The 17744-nt window shown below is 36.4% G+C and overlaps 1 protein-coding gene across 3 annotated transcripts in view; it reads left to right on the plus strand.

Moving 5' to 3' along the window:
- FCHSD2 (FCH and double SH3 domains 2) overlaps nt 1–17744 on the plus strand; it is a 332094-nt gene that overhangs the window by 268915 nt on the left and 45435 nt on the right. For all 3 annotated transcript variants that reach the window (XM_073216029.1, XM_073216028.1, XM_073216030.1), the window contains exons 11-12: nt 1524–1640; nt 14128–14232. In XM_073216029.1, coding sequence (XP_073072130.1) covers nt 1524–1640; nt 14128–14232 — 222 coding nt within the window. The remainder of the gene's footprint in view (nt 1–1523; nt 1641–14127; nt 14233–17744) is intronic.

Raw genomic sequence — 17744 nt, forward strand, 5'->3', positions numbered from 1 at the left:
AGACCTGTGTTATAGGTAGCTTCCACATGCCTTTCCATGGCTTGATTTCAGAATTCATTAAAATGATAAATTAACTTGAATTTTAGTTATGTGTCATTCCCTACCTGAGGATCCCAAAGTCATCTCTCAGTCAATGGCATTTGTTGTATTTCCTGATCATTGGGCACTCCTGTTTGATTACCCATAGAGAAAGGGGAGAAAGCCTTATCTTTACTTCCCTACCTGTTAAGTACAGAAAATACTCAGAAAAAGGTACAGATTCTATGTCAGTCAGTTGGGCTATGGCCTATCTGCAGCCAGCACATGAACAAATTACCTATTCCTAAAATGTTGCTCAGTAATGAAAACTTCATTTCCCCATCAATTACTTCCTTTCTCGTACATTCTACTCCTCTTCTCATTCTCTTTGAGGTCTGCCTTGGTCTTGCAATATATTTTCCATCTTTTTGATTCATTCTTTGGGCTAACAACATCCTAGGAATTACTTGGATTTTTTTATTAATAGTAATGAGAAAACTTTGCTTCAAGTAATTTTGTGTTGGGTCTTTAACAATTACCATTTATTGGGTGCTTAATAAATGTAGATACTAAAAGAGAATGTTTATAATATGACTTCATCTTATTCTAATAACCCCTATGAGATAGGTGGTATTTTCTCCATTTTTCAGCTGTAACTAAGATTCAGATTAATTAACATGCCCAAGATCATAAAGCTAGTAAATGGTATAGAGAGTATTAAAACTAGATCTGTCTGACTTAAAAACCTATGCCTGGACTCTTCAGAATACACTTTTCTGCCTTTATCAGATTCCTGTGGCTACTATAGATTACATTTATTTCTGCATCTGGGGATTAACACTGTAAACCCTGACATTTGAAGACAGATATAAATTAAAACTTCTAGATCATTTTGCAAAGCAAAATAAAATAATAAAGTTGGTTCCCAGATTCCTAATGGTCCAAATAATGAATCAAAATATAAAAGTAATTGTAAAGTTGGGCAAAAGCTAGTTTGAGGTCTGGTGGTAAGTTGGTGTTGGAACTGAAACCAAATGAAACCCAGTATCTCAGGGTAGAGAGGCTATGTCGCTGTTACCGTATTGTTTTATGTTGTTTTCACTTCTGTCTAATGGGTCTTTCTTTAATTCCGTTGAAACTATTGAGTTTTTCCATGTTTACCTATATAACTATTTTAGTGTTGTAGTAGTTTGACATAAATATTCTTTTCTTCTTTGCTCAGCTTAGTTAGCTTTCTTCACACCCCAAAATGGTCTGCAGTATTAGATACACAGCTTCAATGTTCAGTAATGTTAGGCAAAAATCGTATGGTCGTTTATGGTTTCATACTGCCCTCTTAGCTTTCTGCCAAAGTTCTATGACACGAGACATTGCTTCCCACAGTAGTGGAGTATGCATCGTGTTTTGAGTGCTGATTAAGTGAAGGCCTTTTAGTCACCTACAACATGGTAGTGACTTCAGTAAGGGTAACAGTACTTTTCTTTTTGTTCTCTCTTGTTTTGTAGAGTCGACAATTAGAATCAGAAACTGGGACCACAGAGGAGCACAGTCTAAACAAGGAGGCTCGGAAATGGGCCACACGTGTGGCACGTGAGCACAAAAATATTGTTCACCAACAACGGGTAAGTGTAATAGAGAGTCTTAGGCAACATAAATGTCAAAACCAATTTAAGGGCTTGAGTTTTTTTAATGTGAAAAATATCCTGTGTGGTTTTTCCTATAATCTCTCAGCATTGAGCAGTATGCCCTCGGCTCTCTCCTTAGCTTGGAAATTCCTTACGCCCTCTAGCAGCAATACAGTAATTTATCTATTTGCCATTGAATTGCCTAAGGAAGGCTAGTGATAGTGTTATTATACTCTTTTGGACAGTGGAGGAGAAGACTTGCATATTTTGAATTAGGCTTTTCATCCCTTAGACAGATTTTTGAAGAAACTATTATAGATTCCATGAAAATATATCTTCAAGACTGAACTCTTAAGTGCAAAGAAATTATTTTAAATATAGTAAATTTTTTCTAATTTCCATATATTTGTAACATTACTCTTTTCTTTCTTTACCTTCACGTCCAATTTCTTTAAAGAATTGTCCATATTTAATATTTAAGTATCTCCTAACCTCACACATATTTTTTAACCCATTATGTCTGGGCTTTCCCAAAGCTCTTTCCCTTCCTTTGCACCACTTCAGAGAGACTACACTTGCCAGAATCACCAGTCATGTCTGTGTTGCTAAATCCAAAATAGACACTTTGATTTCTAGCTTGTTGAAACTAGCCTGTTGGTAGTTTCATCACAACTGATAGCTCCCTTCATGTTGAAACATTCTCTTTAGTCATCTGTGACTTAACATTGTCCTGGTTTTCCTTCTGTCTTTCTGGCCATCCCTAGATTCTTTTATAGATTCTTTTTTCTCCACCTCACATTTAAATTCCTTGGATTTCTGTATTACGCTACCATCTTTCCTTATTCTTTATTCTCATTATAGGCAGTCTCAACCATGCCATTGTTTCACTTGCCAACAAGTTATAAATTACTGTTTCCAACATTGGGCCTTCATTCTGTATATACATATTGATCTGGCTTGCACGATCTGGCACCTTTTCATTGTCTCACAGGCATCTTGAATTCAATGTTCCATTATCTAACACTGCATAACAAACTACCTCAAACTCAGTGCCACAAAAAAGAACATTTTTTTTATGTTGTCTCTCACTACTCAGGGGATTGGACAGGCTTATCCACTGAAACATCTGGTACTTAATCCAGGAACACTTGAACAGCTGGCAAGTAGAACTGCTAGAATTCCTCATGCATCTCTGTCTCTCTGTGGTCTCTCTATGTGGTCTCTCCAACATCACAGCTTCAGGTTAGCTCTACTTTCTACATGGTAGCACAGGGCCCCAAAGGTGTGAGTCCCCAGGGTAAGGCAAGTAAATCTTCCTGACCTAGCCTCAGAGGTAGCATGGTATTACTCATGTCATATTTTTATTAATTGAGGTTGTCACAAAAACTGTCCAGGTTCTTGGAAAGAGCCATAAACTCTATTTCTTGGTAGGAAAGTAACCAAAATTTAGAAGAACATGTGGAATCGGGAATATTGTCAAAGCTGTTTTTTTAAAAACAGTCTGCCATAGTTTACCTTCTGACCATAACAGTTCACATCCCTCTTGCACAATACAACTCTCTTCTTCATCCCAAATTCCCCCAAAGCCTAGCATCAGACTCCAGTTTGAAATCCAGAATCTGGTTGTCCAAATTAGATTCGTGGATAGATAAGGCTCCTTGGGTTCAGTTCCTCTTATACAGTTTATCTCAAAGAATTTGGGAACTAGAGAGATGAGTTATCTATCCACCACACATTTAATAAGTAGTGATGAGATTAATTACTGCAGCTATATACTTCAAAATATAAAGCACGTAAACAGACTTTTGTCCACTAGAGTGCTTGTCTATATTTGAAAGTAAATGTTCAGATACTAAAAATTAAATCTACTTCCCTTCTTTGTTGTCCAGGCCTGTTGTATCTTTCTGCTCTAGGGTAGAGAGAAACAGGTTTCAACAACTTTTCCAGTTCTTTATAGTGTAAATTATAATAGGCTTTAATCTAGTAAGATATATTAAGATATGTTTTAAGCAATAAACTGAAGAGTTTTGGGGTTTTTACTAAAACCCGTTCTGCTTTTGGCCATGATGAAGTAACTGGAATCTCACACTTACCCTTCTGCATGAACAACTATAAAACTGGTCTAAATATATGAAACAAATGTTTTCTCACATTGGACAACAGGCAATAACAGAAGTTTAAAACCTGAGAGAAAAAAAACTAATGAAGTTAACGATATGACCTCCTAGGCTTTCTGCCTAGAGGCACATTCTGTGTTGCAGTTAAAAGAGGAAGAACTCAAAGAAAGCATCACAGGCTCACTGAGTTGAGTGGATAGAGAGTATAGTTTAGAGACACTGACATGGCATGAATTTTCAGGGCAGAGTACCAGAGAGCAGGGCAATGCAGAGAAAGAATTTCAAAAATCTGCAGTCTCCCCTTCAGTCTTGCTGAATACTAAACCACACATACATATGGTGAAACTCCACAAGACTGAGCAATGAATAACAATGGAGATATAAGCTGAAAAATTCCGAGAAGTCACAAAAGGCTGGAACACATTCAAGTTTTGACCAAGCAAAGTTGAGAGTACTTGTGTGTCACCTGGAACATTCAGGAGACTACCAAAGATTCAGACATTATTAGTAGGGCTAAAATAGCCCTAGAATAAAGCTACTTTAAGAACTAACCTAACAGAGTTTTAAAACAAGTTTTAAGGAGATCAAGCTAATCTAAAAGTTACTTATTTTCCTGCTAGAAAAAAAATCTCTCCAAAGGAAGAAAAAAAAAAATCCAGCATGCAATAACACAGTAGTCACAATGTCAAGACTCAAATAAAATTTGCTAGATGTTAAAAGAAGCAGGAAAAGATAATCTGTGATGAAAAGAAAAATCAATTAAAGCAGACCTGTAAATGCCAGAGATGATGAAATTAGCAATAAGGACTTTAGAACAGTAAATAAGCTCAAGGATGCTAAAGAAAACAAACATGACCATATGAGGAAAACAAGGAAGATATACAAAAGAACCAAATGGCACTCCTAGAGCTGAAAATACAATATTTGAAATGAAAAATGCAGTAGATTAGATGGCACCAAAAAATGAACAGTGAATTTGAAAGCATAACAGTAGGAACTACCCAAGCTAAAACACGGAAAGAAACAAAAGACTTTAAAAGTGAACAGAGCATTATTTTGATCCATTATTTAATATAACATACTTTGGTAGTTAGGAAAAGATTCCCTTAGAGATAGAAAGGAGAAGAGTCAGGAAAATATATGAAAAAAATTAAAGCTGAAAACTGTCAAAATTTAGTAAAAATGGTGAACTCAGAAATCCAAGAAGCTCAACAAACCCAGGCAAGTAAAACACAGAGAAGGTAACACCAAAGTATGTCATAATCAAATTGTTAAAAAGCAGTGATATTCAATTGTGAAAGACTTGAAAACATTTCCTGTAAGATCAGGAACAAGACAAGGATAACCCCTTTTGCCACTTTTATTCAACATAGTACTAGAAGTCCTAACCACAGCAGTTAGGCAAGAAAAAGAAACAGAAGGCATCCAAATGAAAAAGGAAGTAAAATTATCTCTGTTCACAAATGAAATGATCTATGTAGAAAATCCTAAAGATGACACACACAACAAACACATACACACCTGTTAGAGCTAACAAATTCAGCAAAATTGCAGGATACAAAATTAACACACAAAAATCAGTTGAGTTGCTATACACTAGCAATGAACAATCCAAAAGGAAATTAAGTAAACAATTCTATTTACAGTAGCATCAAAAAGACTAAAATACTTAGGAGTTAAACCAAGGAGGCAAAAGACTTGTACTCTAAAAAACTATAAGACATTGATGAAAGGAATTAAATAAGACATAAATAAATGGGAAGTCATTCTTTTCATGGAATAGAAGATAGTGTTACTAGATGACAGTACCACCCAAAATGAGCTAAAGATTCAGTGTAATCCCTGTCAAAATCCCAAGAGTGTTTTTTGCAAAATAATAAAACCCACCTAAAAATCATATGGAATCTCAAGGGACCCCAAATAGCCAAAACAGTGTTGAAAAAGAAGAGTTAAGTTGGAAAACTCATACTTCCTGATTTCAAAACTTATTACAAAGCTACATTGTGCAAGACATTATATTACTGGCATAAGAACAGACATCTAGAGCAATGGAATAAAAGTCTTATTTAATTCCTTTCATCAATAAAATAACAGTTATTTCAAAATTAGTCCTGTGCAGTCCAAGTCAGACACCCAGCAGGGTTTTTTTAATAGAAGTTAGCAAAAATGGAAATACAAATGACCTGAAATAGTCAAAGCAATTTTGAAAAAATGAGGATAAAGTTGGAGGGCTTACTCTACTGCTCTTAAGACGTAAGACTACAGTAATAATCAAGACATTCTGGTATTAGTATAAGAATAGACTTACAGATGAATAAAATGAACAGAATAGTTTAAAAATAGGCACACATATGTATGGTCAATAAATTTTTAACAAAGATGTATCAAACTTATAAAAATGCTAAACAAATTTTAATAAAAATGAATCCAGGCACATGACTAATTAGAGTGCAAGGGTGGTATGACATTAGAAAATTGATCAATAAACTACATTTACAAAGTAAAGATGAAAAATTCTATGATTATATTCATAGTTGCCAAAGATGATAAAATTCAGTATCCCTTAGTGATTAAAAAATAAACGAAATTTCCCAGCCAACTAAAGATTTTTTCACCTTAAAGAAGGTACCTTCTGAAATTTACTGCAAACATTCTACTTTGTGGTTGTGTTAGTTTTCTGTAGCTGCCATAATAAATTACCACAAACTTAATGGCTTAAAACACTTCAAATGTATTATCTCAGTTCTGTAGATCAGAAGTCTGGGTGAGCTTGGCTGTTTCTGCTCTGGCTCTTAAAAGGTTGAAGTTAAGGTGTCTGCTAGCCTGGTCCCTGGGAGAGAATCCTCTTCCAGGCTCATTCAGGTTGTTGTCAGATTCCTGGGCCAAATGGTATTTCTATTTTGAGTTTTTTGAGGAGCCTCCATACTGCTTTCCACAATGGTTGAACTAATTTACTTTCCCACCAGCAGTGTAGGAGGGTTCCCTTTCTCCACATCCTCACCAACATCTGTTGTTTGTCTTTTGGATGTTGGCCATCCTAACTGGTGTGAGGTGATATCTCATTGTGATTTAATTTGCATTTCTCTGATGATTAGCATCTGATGAGGAGCATCTTTTCATGTGTCTGTTGGCCCTCTGAATTTCTTCTTTGAAGAACCGTCTATTCAGCTCCTCTGCCCATTTTTTAATTGGATTATTTGCTTTTTGTTTGTTGAGGTACATGAGCTCTTTGTATATTTTGGATGTCAACCCCTTGTTGGATATGTCATTTATGAATATATTCTCCCATACTGTAGGATGCTTTTTTGTTCTACTGATGGTGTCCTTTGCTATACAGGAGCTTTTTAGTTTGATGTAGTCCCACGTGTTCATTTTTGCTTTTGTTTCCCTTGTCCATGGAGATATGTTCATGAAGAACTTGCTCATGTTTATATTCAAGAGAGATTTGCCTTTATTTTCTTCCAGGAGTTTTATTGTTTCATGATTAACATTCAGGTCTTTGATCCATTTTGCGTTTACTTTTGTGCATGGAGTTAGACAATAATCCAGTTTCATTCTCTTGCATGTAGCTGTCCAGTTTTGCCAACACCAGCTGTTGAAGAGACTGTCATTTCCCCATTGTATATCCATGGCTCCTTTATCGTATATTAATTGACCATAAATGCTTGGGTTAACACCTGGACTCTCTATTCTGTTCCACTGGTCTATGGGTCAGCTCTTGTGCTAGTACCAAATTGTCTTGATTACTGTGGCTTTGCAGTAGAGCTTGAAGTTGGGAAGCAAGATACCCCTGCTAAATTCTTCCTTCTCAGGATTGCTTTGGCTATTTGGGGTCTTTGGTGGTTCCATATGAATTTTTGAACTATTTGTTCTAGTTCATTGAAGAATACTGTCAGTATTTTGATAGGGATTGCATTGAATCTGTAGATTGCTTTAGGCAGGATGGCCATTTTGACAGTATTAATTCTTCCTACCCGAGAGCATGAGATGAGTTTCCATTTGTTAGCATCCTCTTTAATTTCTCTTAAGAGTGTCTTGTAGTTTTCACTTAAAGGTCTTTCACTTCCTTGGTTAGGTTTATTCCTAGGTATTTTTTTCTTTTTGATGCAATTGTGAATGGAATTGTTTTCCTGATTTCTTTTTCTGCTAGTTCATCGTTAGTGTATAGGAATGCAACATATTTCTGTATATTAATTTTGTATCCCGCAACTTTGCTGAATTCAGATATTAGTTCTAGTAGTTTTGGAGTGTATTCTTCAGGGTTTTTTATGTACAATATCATGTCATCTGCAAACAGTGAGAGTTTGACTTCTTCTTTACCAATCTGGATGCCTTGTGTTTCTTTGTGTTGTCTGATTGCCATGGCTAGAACCTCAAGTACTATGTTGAATAAAAGCAGGGAGAATGGGCATCCTTGTCTTGTTCCTGATCTTAGAGGAAAAGCTTTCTGCTTCTCACTATTAAGTATGATGTTGGCTGTGAGTTTGTCATATCTGGCCTTTATTATGTTGAGGTACTTGCCCTCTGTATCCATTTTGTTGAGAGTTTTTATCATGAATGGATGTTGAATTTTCTCAAATGCTTTTTCAGCATCTATGGAGATGACCATGTGGTTTTTGTCCTTCTTTTTGTTTATGTGATGGATGATGTTGATGTATTTTCGAATGTTGTACCATCTTTCCATCCTTGGGATGAATGCCACTTGATCATGGTGTATGATGCTCTTGATGTATTTTTGAATTCGGTTTCCTAGTATTTTGTTGAGTATTTTTGCATCTATGTTCATCAGGAATATTGGTCTGTAGTTTTTTTTTTGTGGGGTCTTTGCCTGGTTTTGGTATTAGAGTGATGCTGGCTTCATAGAATGAGTTTTGGAAGTATTCCATCCCTTCTACTTTTTGGGAAACTTTAAGGAGAATGGGCATTATGCCTTCTCTAAATATCTGATAAAATTTAGCAGTTAATCCATCTGGACCAGGGGTTTTGTTCTTGGGTAGTTGATTGATTATCGATTCAATGTGGTTGCTAATAATTGGTCTGTTTAGATTTTCTGTTTCTTCCTAGGTCAGTCTTGGAAGGTTGTATTTTTCTAGAAAGTTGTCCATTTCTTCTAGGTTGTCCAGTTTGTTGGCATATAGATTTTCATAGTATTCTCTAATAATTCTTTGTTTTTCTGTGGTGTCTGTCATGATTTTTCCTTTCTCATTTCTGATTCTATTGATGTGTGTAGATTCTCTTTTTCTCTTAATAAGTCTGGCTAGGGGTTTGTCTATTTTGTTTATTTTCTCAAAGAACCAGCTCTTGGTTTCATTAATTTTTCTATTTTATTCTTCTCAATTTTATTTATTTCTTCTCTGATCGTTATGTCCCTCCTTCTGCTGACTTTGGGCCTCGTTTGTTCTTCTTTTTCCTATTTCAATAATTGTGATTTTAGACTATTCATTTGGGATTGTTCTTCCTTCTTTCAATAGGCCTGGATTGCTATATACTTTCCTCTTAGAACTGCCTTCACTGTGTTCCACAGAAGTTGGGGCATTGTGCTGTTGTTTTCATTTGTCTCCATATATTGCTTGATCTCATTTTTAATTTGGTCATTGATCCATTGATTATTTAGGAGCATGTTGTTAAGCCTTCATGTCTTTGTGAGCCTTCTTGTTTTTCTTCGTACAATTTATTGCTAGTTTTACACCCCTGTGATCTGAGAAGTTGGTTCATACAATTTCAATCTTTTTGAGTTTACTGAAGCTCTTTTTGTGGCCTACTATGTGGTCTGTTCTGGAAAATGTTCTGTGTGCACTTGAAAGAATGTATATCCTGCTTCTTTTGAGTGGAGAGTTCTGTAGATGTCTGTTAGGTCCATCTATTGTGTTGTTCAATGCCTCTATCTCCTTACTTATTTTCTATCTGGTTGATCTGTCCTTTGGAGTGAGTAAAGTGTTGAAATCTCCTAAAATGAATACATTGCATTCTATTTCCCCCTTTAATTCTGTTAGTATTTGTTTCACATATGTAGCTGATCCTGTGTTGGGTGCATAGATATTTATAATGGTCATAGCCTCTTGTTGGATTGACCCCTTTATCATTATGTAATGTCCTTCTTTATCTCTGTGACTTCCTTTGTTCTGAAGTTTATTTTATCTGATGAAAGTACTGGGACACCTGCTTTTTTCTCCCTATTAGTTGCATGAAATATCTTTTTTCATCCCTTGACTTTTAGTCTGTGTATGTCTCTGGGTTTGAAGTAAGTCTCTTGTCAGCAGCATATAGTTGGGTCCTGGTTTTTTATCCAATCAGTGACTCTTTGTCTTTTGATTGGTGCATTCAGACCATTTACATTTAAAGTGATTATCAACAGATGTATACTTATTGCCATTGCAGGCTTTGAATTTGTGGTTACCAAAGGTTCAAGGGTAACTTCCTTACTATCTAAGAGTCTAACAACTCACTTAGTATGCTATTACAAACACAATCTAAAGGTTCTTTTTTTTCCCCCCTCCTTTTCTTCCTCCTCCATCCTTTGTATATTAGGTATCATATTCTGTACTCTTTGTCTATCCCTTTTTATTACCTCTGGTGATGGCTATTTAACATTAGGAACACTTCCATCTATAGCAGTCCCTCCAAAATACAGTGTGGAGATGGTTTTGGGGAGCTAAATTCTCTCAGCTTTTGCTTATCTGGAAATTGTTTAATCCCTCCTTCAAATTTAAATGATAATCTTGCCAGATAAAGTATTCTTGGCTCAAGGCCCTTTTGTTTCATTGCATTAAATACATCATACCACTCCCTTCTGGCCTGTAAGGTTTCTGCTGAGAAGTCTGATGATAGCCTGATAGGTTTTCCTTTGTATGTGTTTTTTTTTCTCTCTCTGGCCACTTTTAACTGTCTGTCCTTATCCTTGATCTTTGCCATTTTAATTATTATATGCCTTGGTGTTGTCCTTCTTGGGTCCCTTGTGTTGGGACATCTGTGCACCTTGATGGCCTGAGAGATGATGTCCTTCCCCAGATTGGGGATGTTTTCAGCAACTACTTTCTCAGAGACACTTTCTGTCTCTTTTTCTCTCTTCTTCTTCTTCTGGTATCCCTATAATATGAATATTGTTCCATTTGGATTGGTCATGCAGTTCTCTCAGTATTCTTTCATTCTTAGAGATCCTTTTTTCTCTCTGTGCCTCAGCTTCTTTGTATTCCTCTTCCCTAATTTCTATTTAATTTATTGTCTCCACCATATCTAATCTGCTTTTAACACCCTCCATTGTGTTCTTCAACAACTGGATCTCCATCCTAAATTCGTTCCAGAGTTCTTAAATATTTTTCTGTACCTCCATGAGCATGTTTATGATTTTTATTTTGAAATCTCTTTCAGGAAGATTCATGAGGTCGATTTCATTTTAATCTTTCTCGGGTGTATTCATAAATTTGCTTTGAACCAGGTTCCTTTGACATTTCATAATTTGTCTGTGGTACCCTCTAGTGCCCAAAAGCTCTACTCTCTGGCTGCTCAGCCCCTGGAGAAATGTCAGGGGTCACAGGGGAGCAGTTGTTGGTGCTTGGGGAGAGGAAAGAGCTGTTTCCTGCTTCCCAGCTGCAATCCTGTCTCCACTACCAGAACCGGTGGGCCAAACACACAGGTGTAAGCCTCTATGCTTTGTGTTTGTAGCTGCTGTAGGCGGGGCTTCCCTCTGGCTGGCCTGACACCAGGGCAGGGCTTGCCAGTTTGAGCACCTGAGCCAGGTACAGGCTAGCCAGGAGGAAGACATAACAGGCTGCGTATCATGGTGGGGGGCCTTGGAGCTGTGTAGCCAGCCGGGGGATGGAATGCCTAAAGATCATTTAAGTTCCCAACCTGCTGGGCAGAGTACACCCAGACAATTTTGTCTACCTGTTCTTTCTCCTGAGCAATAAGCTCTGTGCAATCCTTGCCCCTTAGCAGCCCTCTCACTTTTAGGAAGTTTCTCAGACTGCCCACCCATATCAGCCAGATATGAATCCCTGTTTTCCACAAGCAACTGGAATCTCTGTCTCTCTAGGTATTCTGCCTGTCTTAGCTTTCCAACCCCACTAAATCACCAGAGCACCATGCAATGTAGGTTCATGCTCCCAGAGCAGATATCCAGGGCTAGATGTTCAGCAGTCCCAGGCCTCCACTCCCTCCCCACTCTTTTTCTCTTTCTCCCTTTGGTGAGCTGGGGTGGAGGAAGGGCTTAGGTCCTGCCCAGTCACAGCTTTGGTACGTTACCCTTTTCCGTGAAGTCTGCTCTTTTCTCCAGGTGTATGCAATCTGGTGCGGCCTTCTTTCCTGTTGCTCTTTCAGGATTAGTTGTATTAAATTATATTTTCATATTATATGTGATTTTAGGAGGAGGTCTCTGTCTCACCTCTCACACCATCATCTTTAATCCCTGAGTGACTCCCAAAGTTTTTTTAATGTACAAGAGTATCCAAGAACAACAATAGTAAGACTGTGTGCCTTAGTACATACTGAAACATACAGTGATGACCATAGTAATTAACACTGGTATCAAACAAGAACTAACATATATCAAAGAAAATTATCTGTGTATGTATGGACCTTTGGATGATTCAAACAAACCAACCATAAAATGTCATTTTGAGGCAGGCAGGGAAATTTAATAATGAACAGCATACTAAGGCTACCAAGGAATTATTGTTAGGTCTGATAATGGCACTATGGTTGTATTTTTTTCTGACAGTTCATATTTTTAGAGTCTTTTACTAAAGCATGTAGGAATGAAATGACATGATGTCTGGAATTTTCCTTAAAATGCTTTAGCAAAGATAAAAGAATAGATAAAGCAAATGTAGAAAAATCTTGTTAACTGTTCAATCTTGGTGATTTGAATATGGAAGTTCATCATACTAGAGTCTTTACTTTTGAGTATATTTGAAATGTTTACAATAAACATGTTGATGGCATTGCAAATCTTTGACGGAAGGATTTATTCAGTAAATGGTGTTAGAGCAATTGTCTGTGTGTTTGGGAAAAAATATATAAAGTTGGATACCTACCTTTCCATCATATACAAAACAAATTTCAGAAGAGTTAAAGAGCTAAGTTCTAAACACAAGATTATTAAAAACTGGAGAAATACAGAATATTTTTGATATATTACCAATGGCTTCTTAATTAAGCAAGACATAAAATCCAGGACCAAAAAAGGAAAAGATTGACAGATAACACTACATAAAAACTAAATATTTCTGTAAAACTAAAGAACTTTTAAAAGTTAAGAGAAAGATAAAAGAATGAGAGGAAATATTTGTAACATAAATAATAGTTAAGGACTAATATGTAGAAAGAAATGTATTTAATAAAAAATCAGAAAAATGGATAAGAGGATATGAAAAGTAGAAATACAGGTGCAGCAACATATGAAGTAATACTCTCTATTATTAATCAGCAATGATAATTGAAACCGTGAGATAATCTTTATATATCATAGTGGCAAAAATTTCAAAGATTGACAATATCCAGTGTTGATGAGATAAAGAGAAACATGCTATTTGTCACACACTACTAGTAGAAGAGTAGGTACAACCTGTTGGGGAATTTGGCAGTTCCCACCAAAAAATTAAAGTCATAATATACAATTTCCACTTCTGTATTTTTATCTTAACTAAATTCCCATGTGTGTTCAGATAGGCATTGACTAGGTTGTACAGTACTATTTATAATATGGAGAATTTTGAAAACTCAAATAGCAGTAGAGTAATAGAGTAAGAGTAAATAACACATAATACAGTTAAATTATGGATTCCATGGGTTAGAGAATGAAGTCCATCTATTTCTACAAACATCAAAGTTTTCTTAGATGCTCTGAAAGGATTATCTCATTTTTTTAAACAAAACTGCAGGTATGTAGAAAAACATAAATATTTTGAAAAAATATGAATAAATTGATAGGACAGTGATTATTTTGGGGAGGGGGCACATGGTTGGGGGGTACAGATACAACAGAGATTTGTCATTTTGTCTTAGTTGTTGTTTTGCAATAATACTTAGTATACATGTAATTTTTAAAAATTGAAAGATATGAATATCAAAACATGCATGTAAGTTTTTATCCACAGAAAGTTTGTAGATTATGCCCGTGTATTTCCTGGTTATTATATTGTACTATAGTTATGTTAGTTGTTGTCACTGGGTGAAGGGACTCTACTACTTTTGCAACTGTTTATGAATCTATAATTATTTCAAAAGTTTATTTTAACAAATAAATGAAGAAAATAAAAAAGGAATCATGGCCACTCATCAGTAAGGTCTTTAAAGTATGTAAATACTCTAATCATTTAAGAAAAAAAGTAAAAGAAAAAACAGTCATGTTTTCCTATTTTCTTTAATAGGTTCTAGATGATCTGGAATGTCATGGAGTTGCAGTATCAGAACAAAGCCGAGCAGAGTTGGAACAGAAGATAGATGAAGCTAGAGAAAATATTCGTAAAGCTGAGGTGAGAGGTGGCAGCTAATTGTGGCATTTTGCCCAGCCCCAACAACATTGCAGTTATGATATGTACCTTTAGAATTCAGTTTCTATAAACTGATTAATTTGAACATAATTCACCATCTTCATCTTGTGCCCACAGGGTTATTTTTGAGTACCTGCTTCATGCAAGGTAGAACATGTTAACAAAAAGACACAGAACCTGCTATGAAGAGTTTATAATCATGAAATATTAAATAACAAAAGAATTAAGTTACAATGATGATACTAATTTTAAATTTTCTACAAGGTACATAATAAGTAGTCAAATTAATAGTGTAGAAATTGACATATGTAAGTTCAGAGCCTAGAAAATCTCCTGCATATGGAAAGTTCTGGATTCAGGGGCATAAGTTGATTTTTTGAGAGGAGAGAAGCAAGGCAAAAAAAGTTACAACAGTGACTTTTAATCTTTTGGGGGTCATGGGACCTAATGACAGAATAAGCTCCCCTGGGGTGAAGTGCAGCACTGTAGGCTTATGAGAAGATACTGGGCAAACATCTGTCAGGGACTCTGTACAGGGAGTTCTCACATTGGTTGAGGGTGAATCTGAACTGTTGATTTTTAAGTACCCCTCAGGACTCTAGAGGCTCTAAGGAATGTTTCAGTTTGGTTTGGGGGTTGGGGGAAATGAGGGGTGAGGCACTGTAGGCCAACATAAGTAATATGAGCATGTTTTGGCACAACCCCGTGAGGTGAGCTGAACCAGAAAAGGCTTGCCATCTGCCTGGCCTAGAAAAGCCCCAGTGACCCTGACTCACCTTTGTTCCTGGCACAGTGAGGAGGGCAGGGTGTATAAAAACAGCCATTTTACTCTCTGAATTCAGGGTCATGACTAAACCTTGGTGTGCTGCCAAGTCCTATTGGCAGGCCCTTGCTTAGTTTGAGAAACAGTAATTTGTAGAATAGTTTTTCCTGATGGTTTCTCCATACAGTTGGGGAAGCCAGTTTCAGAACCTTGGTGGAACAGGGCAAGTCTCAGAAGTTTTCTGAAGGGTGTGTTCTCTCGCATTTTCCATTTCCAGACTTCATCCATGGTGTCACCGTCTGGGACCCCACCTGGCTCCCCCAAACCTCCCATTAGTAGCAGCAGTAGGTATCAGTCACACAAGGTCTGCACTTAGGCTGAATGACCTGTTATTTCCATGAATGTGCTAAGTTGCCCTGTGTTTGTTAGCTTAAAGCTAAAAATAAGAAGTTAGTTCCCACAACTGAATGTCTCATCTCTTCTAATACCAGTATATAACTCTGCATTCTCAAAAATACTTTCTTACCAAAAATATGGAATATGTTAAAAACCATAATGCCAGACCCATTATCTCAGTTATCACAGTTTGAGAATCTGTGAAATATAATCTTACTACTATTTTTAAATGATCTGTCACTTGCTTTCTACTTACCAGGTGCAAAGCATAACCGAGCTAGCAAATATGAGTAGTATTGGGAGAGTACTTACAGGATTTCATAATGAAATTTTTGGATAGACTAGACCACAAGAGCAGAGGAATTGACAGTAATAGTTTCTTTGTTCTGCCTGCATATCATTTGCAATAGGTTTTCTTTTTCTAGTTAATAGTTGTTTATTTACTGTAAATATCTGTACAAAAGGGAGAAAGGTGTTTAAAATTCCATTATATCCTTCATGTTTGGATGTTGGTTTTTAACTCCTGCTAGCATGAAGTTGGTTACTCTCCCTTATTGGTTAATCTGCTTTATCCAGTCTTTTCTATATTGTGTTTCCATTCAGTGTTGCTAATGAGAATAAAAACTTTTTGTGGCACTCAGTAATAAAGAAATGTTTTCCCATTCATAAGAAATTGAAAAGATAAATGGCCTGTGCTTTTCTAAAGAATAGGAGTTATATAGTGATTAACTAATTATTAGCTGGTTTTTTGGGACCAGACTCACTGATAAACAAATAATGAGTGCTTGCTATATGCCAGAGACTGATGAATGTATTAGATATACACTGATGAACAAACTATTGTTAATATTGTCTTGCTGTCTACGACTGTCAAAAAAATATGTGGATTACATGTGCTATTGTTTGCAGCTCCTGACTCCTTCAAGAATTAGTCAAGGAATAAAGCAATAGCTTCTTAAATGAAATAACAAATCTTAACTTGATATTGATATATCTGAAATTTTTGAAATACTCTCTGTCACACAGACACACACTCTTCCTCTGACGTATCATACCGATTTTAAAAGTAGCTTGCCAAGAAACCAGGAGATTTAAATGCAGTCTTTTTGGAAGCTGTACGTGATTTATGTTATCCCAGGACATAATTTTTTATTATATGCTGAAATTACACCTTTTATTTGGGTTGAGGGCAGTTACTTTTTTTGAGAAGAAAATGTTTAACACAATGGGGAGAAAGTTAATGTGATAAGTCAAAGATACCCAGAAATTTTTTATTAACTCACGTTTGGTGTAAGCTCTGCAGGACGAACTATAGACTATGCGATTCTTTCTCTAAGATTTTTTTTATTAAGGTATCACTGGTATACACTCTTATGAAGGTCTCACAAGAAAAACATTATGGTTACTATATTCACCCATATTATCAAGCCCCCCACAGCCCATTGAAATCACTGTCCATTAGCGTAGTAAGATGCCACAGAGTCACTACTTGTTTTCTCTGTGCTACACTGTCTTTCCCGTGACCCCACACACACACACCATGTGTACCAATCATAAAACCCCTCAAACCCCTCAAACCCCTTCTCCCTCCCTCCTCCCCCACCCCTCCCCTTTGGTAACCACTAGTCCCTTCTTGGAGTCTGTGAGTCTGCTGCTGTTTTGTTCCTTCAGTTTTGCTTCATTGTTATACTCCACAAATGAGGGAAATCATTTGGTACTTATCTTTCTCTGCCTGGCTTATTTCACTGAGCATAATAATACCTCCTAGTTCCATCCATGTTGTTGCAAATGGTAGGATTTGTTTTCTTCTTATGACTGAATAATATTTCATTGTGTATATGTACCCCCTCTTCTTTATCCATTCATCTACTGAAAGACACTTGGTCACTTCCATATCTTGGCTATTGTAAATAATGCTGCTGCATATGTCTTTTTGAATATGGTATCTTATTTCCTTTGAGTAAATTCCTAGGAGTGGAATTTTCAGGTCAAATGGTATTTCTATATTTCGTTTTTTGAGGAACCTCCATATTGCTTTCCACAACGGTTGGACTAATTTACATTCTCACCAGCATTGTAGGGGGGTTCCCCTTTTTCTGCATCCTAGACAGCATTTTTTGTTCCTTGTCTTTTGGATGTTGGCCATTCTAACTGGTATGAGGTGATATTTCATTGTGGTTTTAATTTGCATTTCCCTGATAATTAGCAATGTGGAGCATCTTTTCATGGGCCTGTTGGCCATCTGAATTTCTTCTTTGGAGAATTGTCTGTTCATATCCTCCACCCATTTTTTAATCAGGTTATTTGCTTTTTAGGTGTTGAAGCACATGAGTTC

Source organism: Manis javanica, chromosome 11, assembly GCF_040802235.1.
Source record: "Manis javanica isolate MJ-LG chromosome 11, MJ_LKY, whole genome shotgun sequence".
Taxonomy (NCBI): Eukaryota; Metazoa; Chordata; class Mammalia; order Pholidota; family Manidae; genus Manis; species Manis javanica.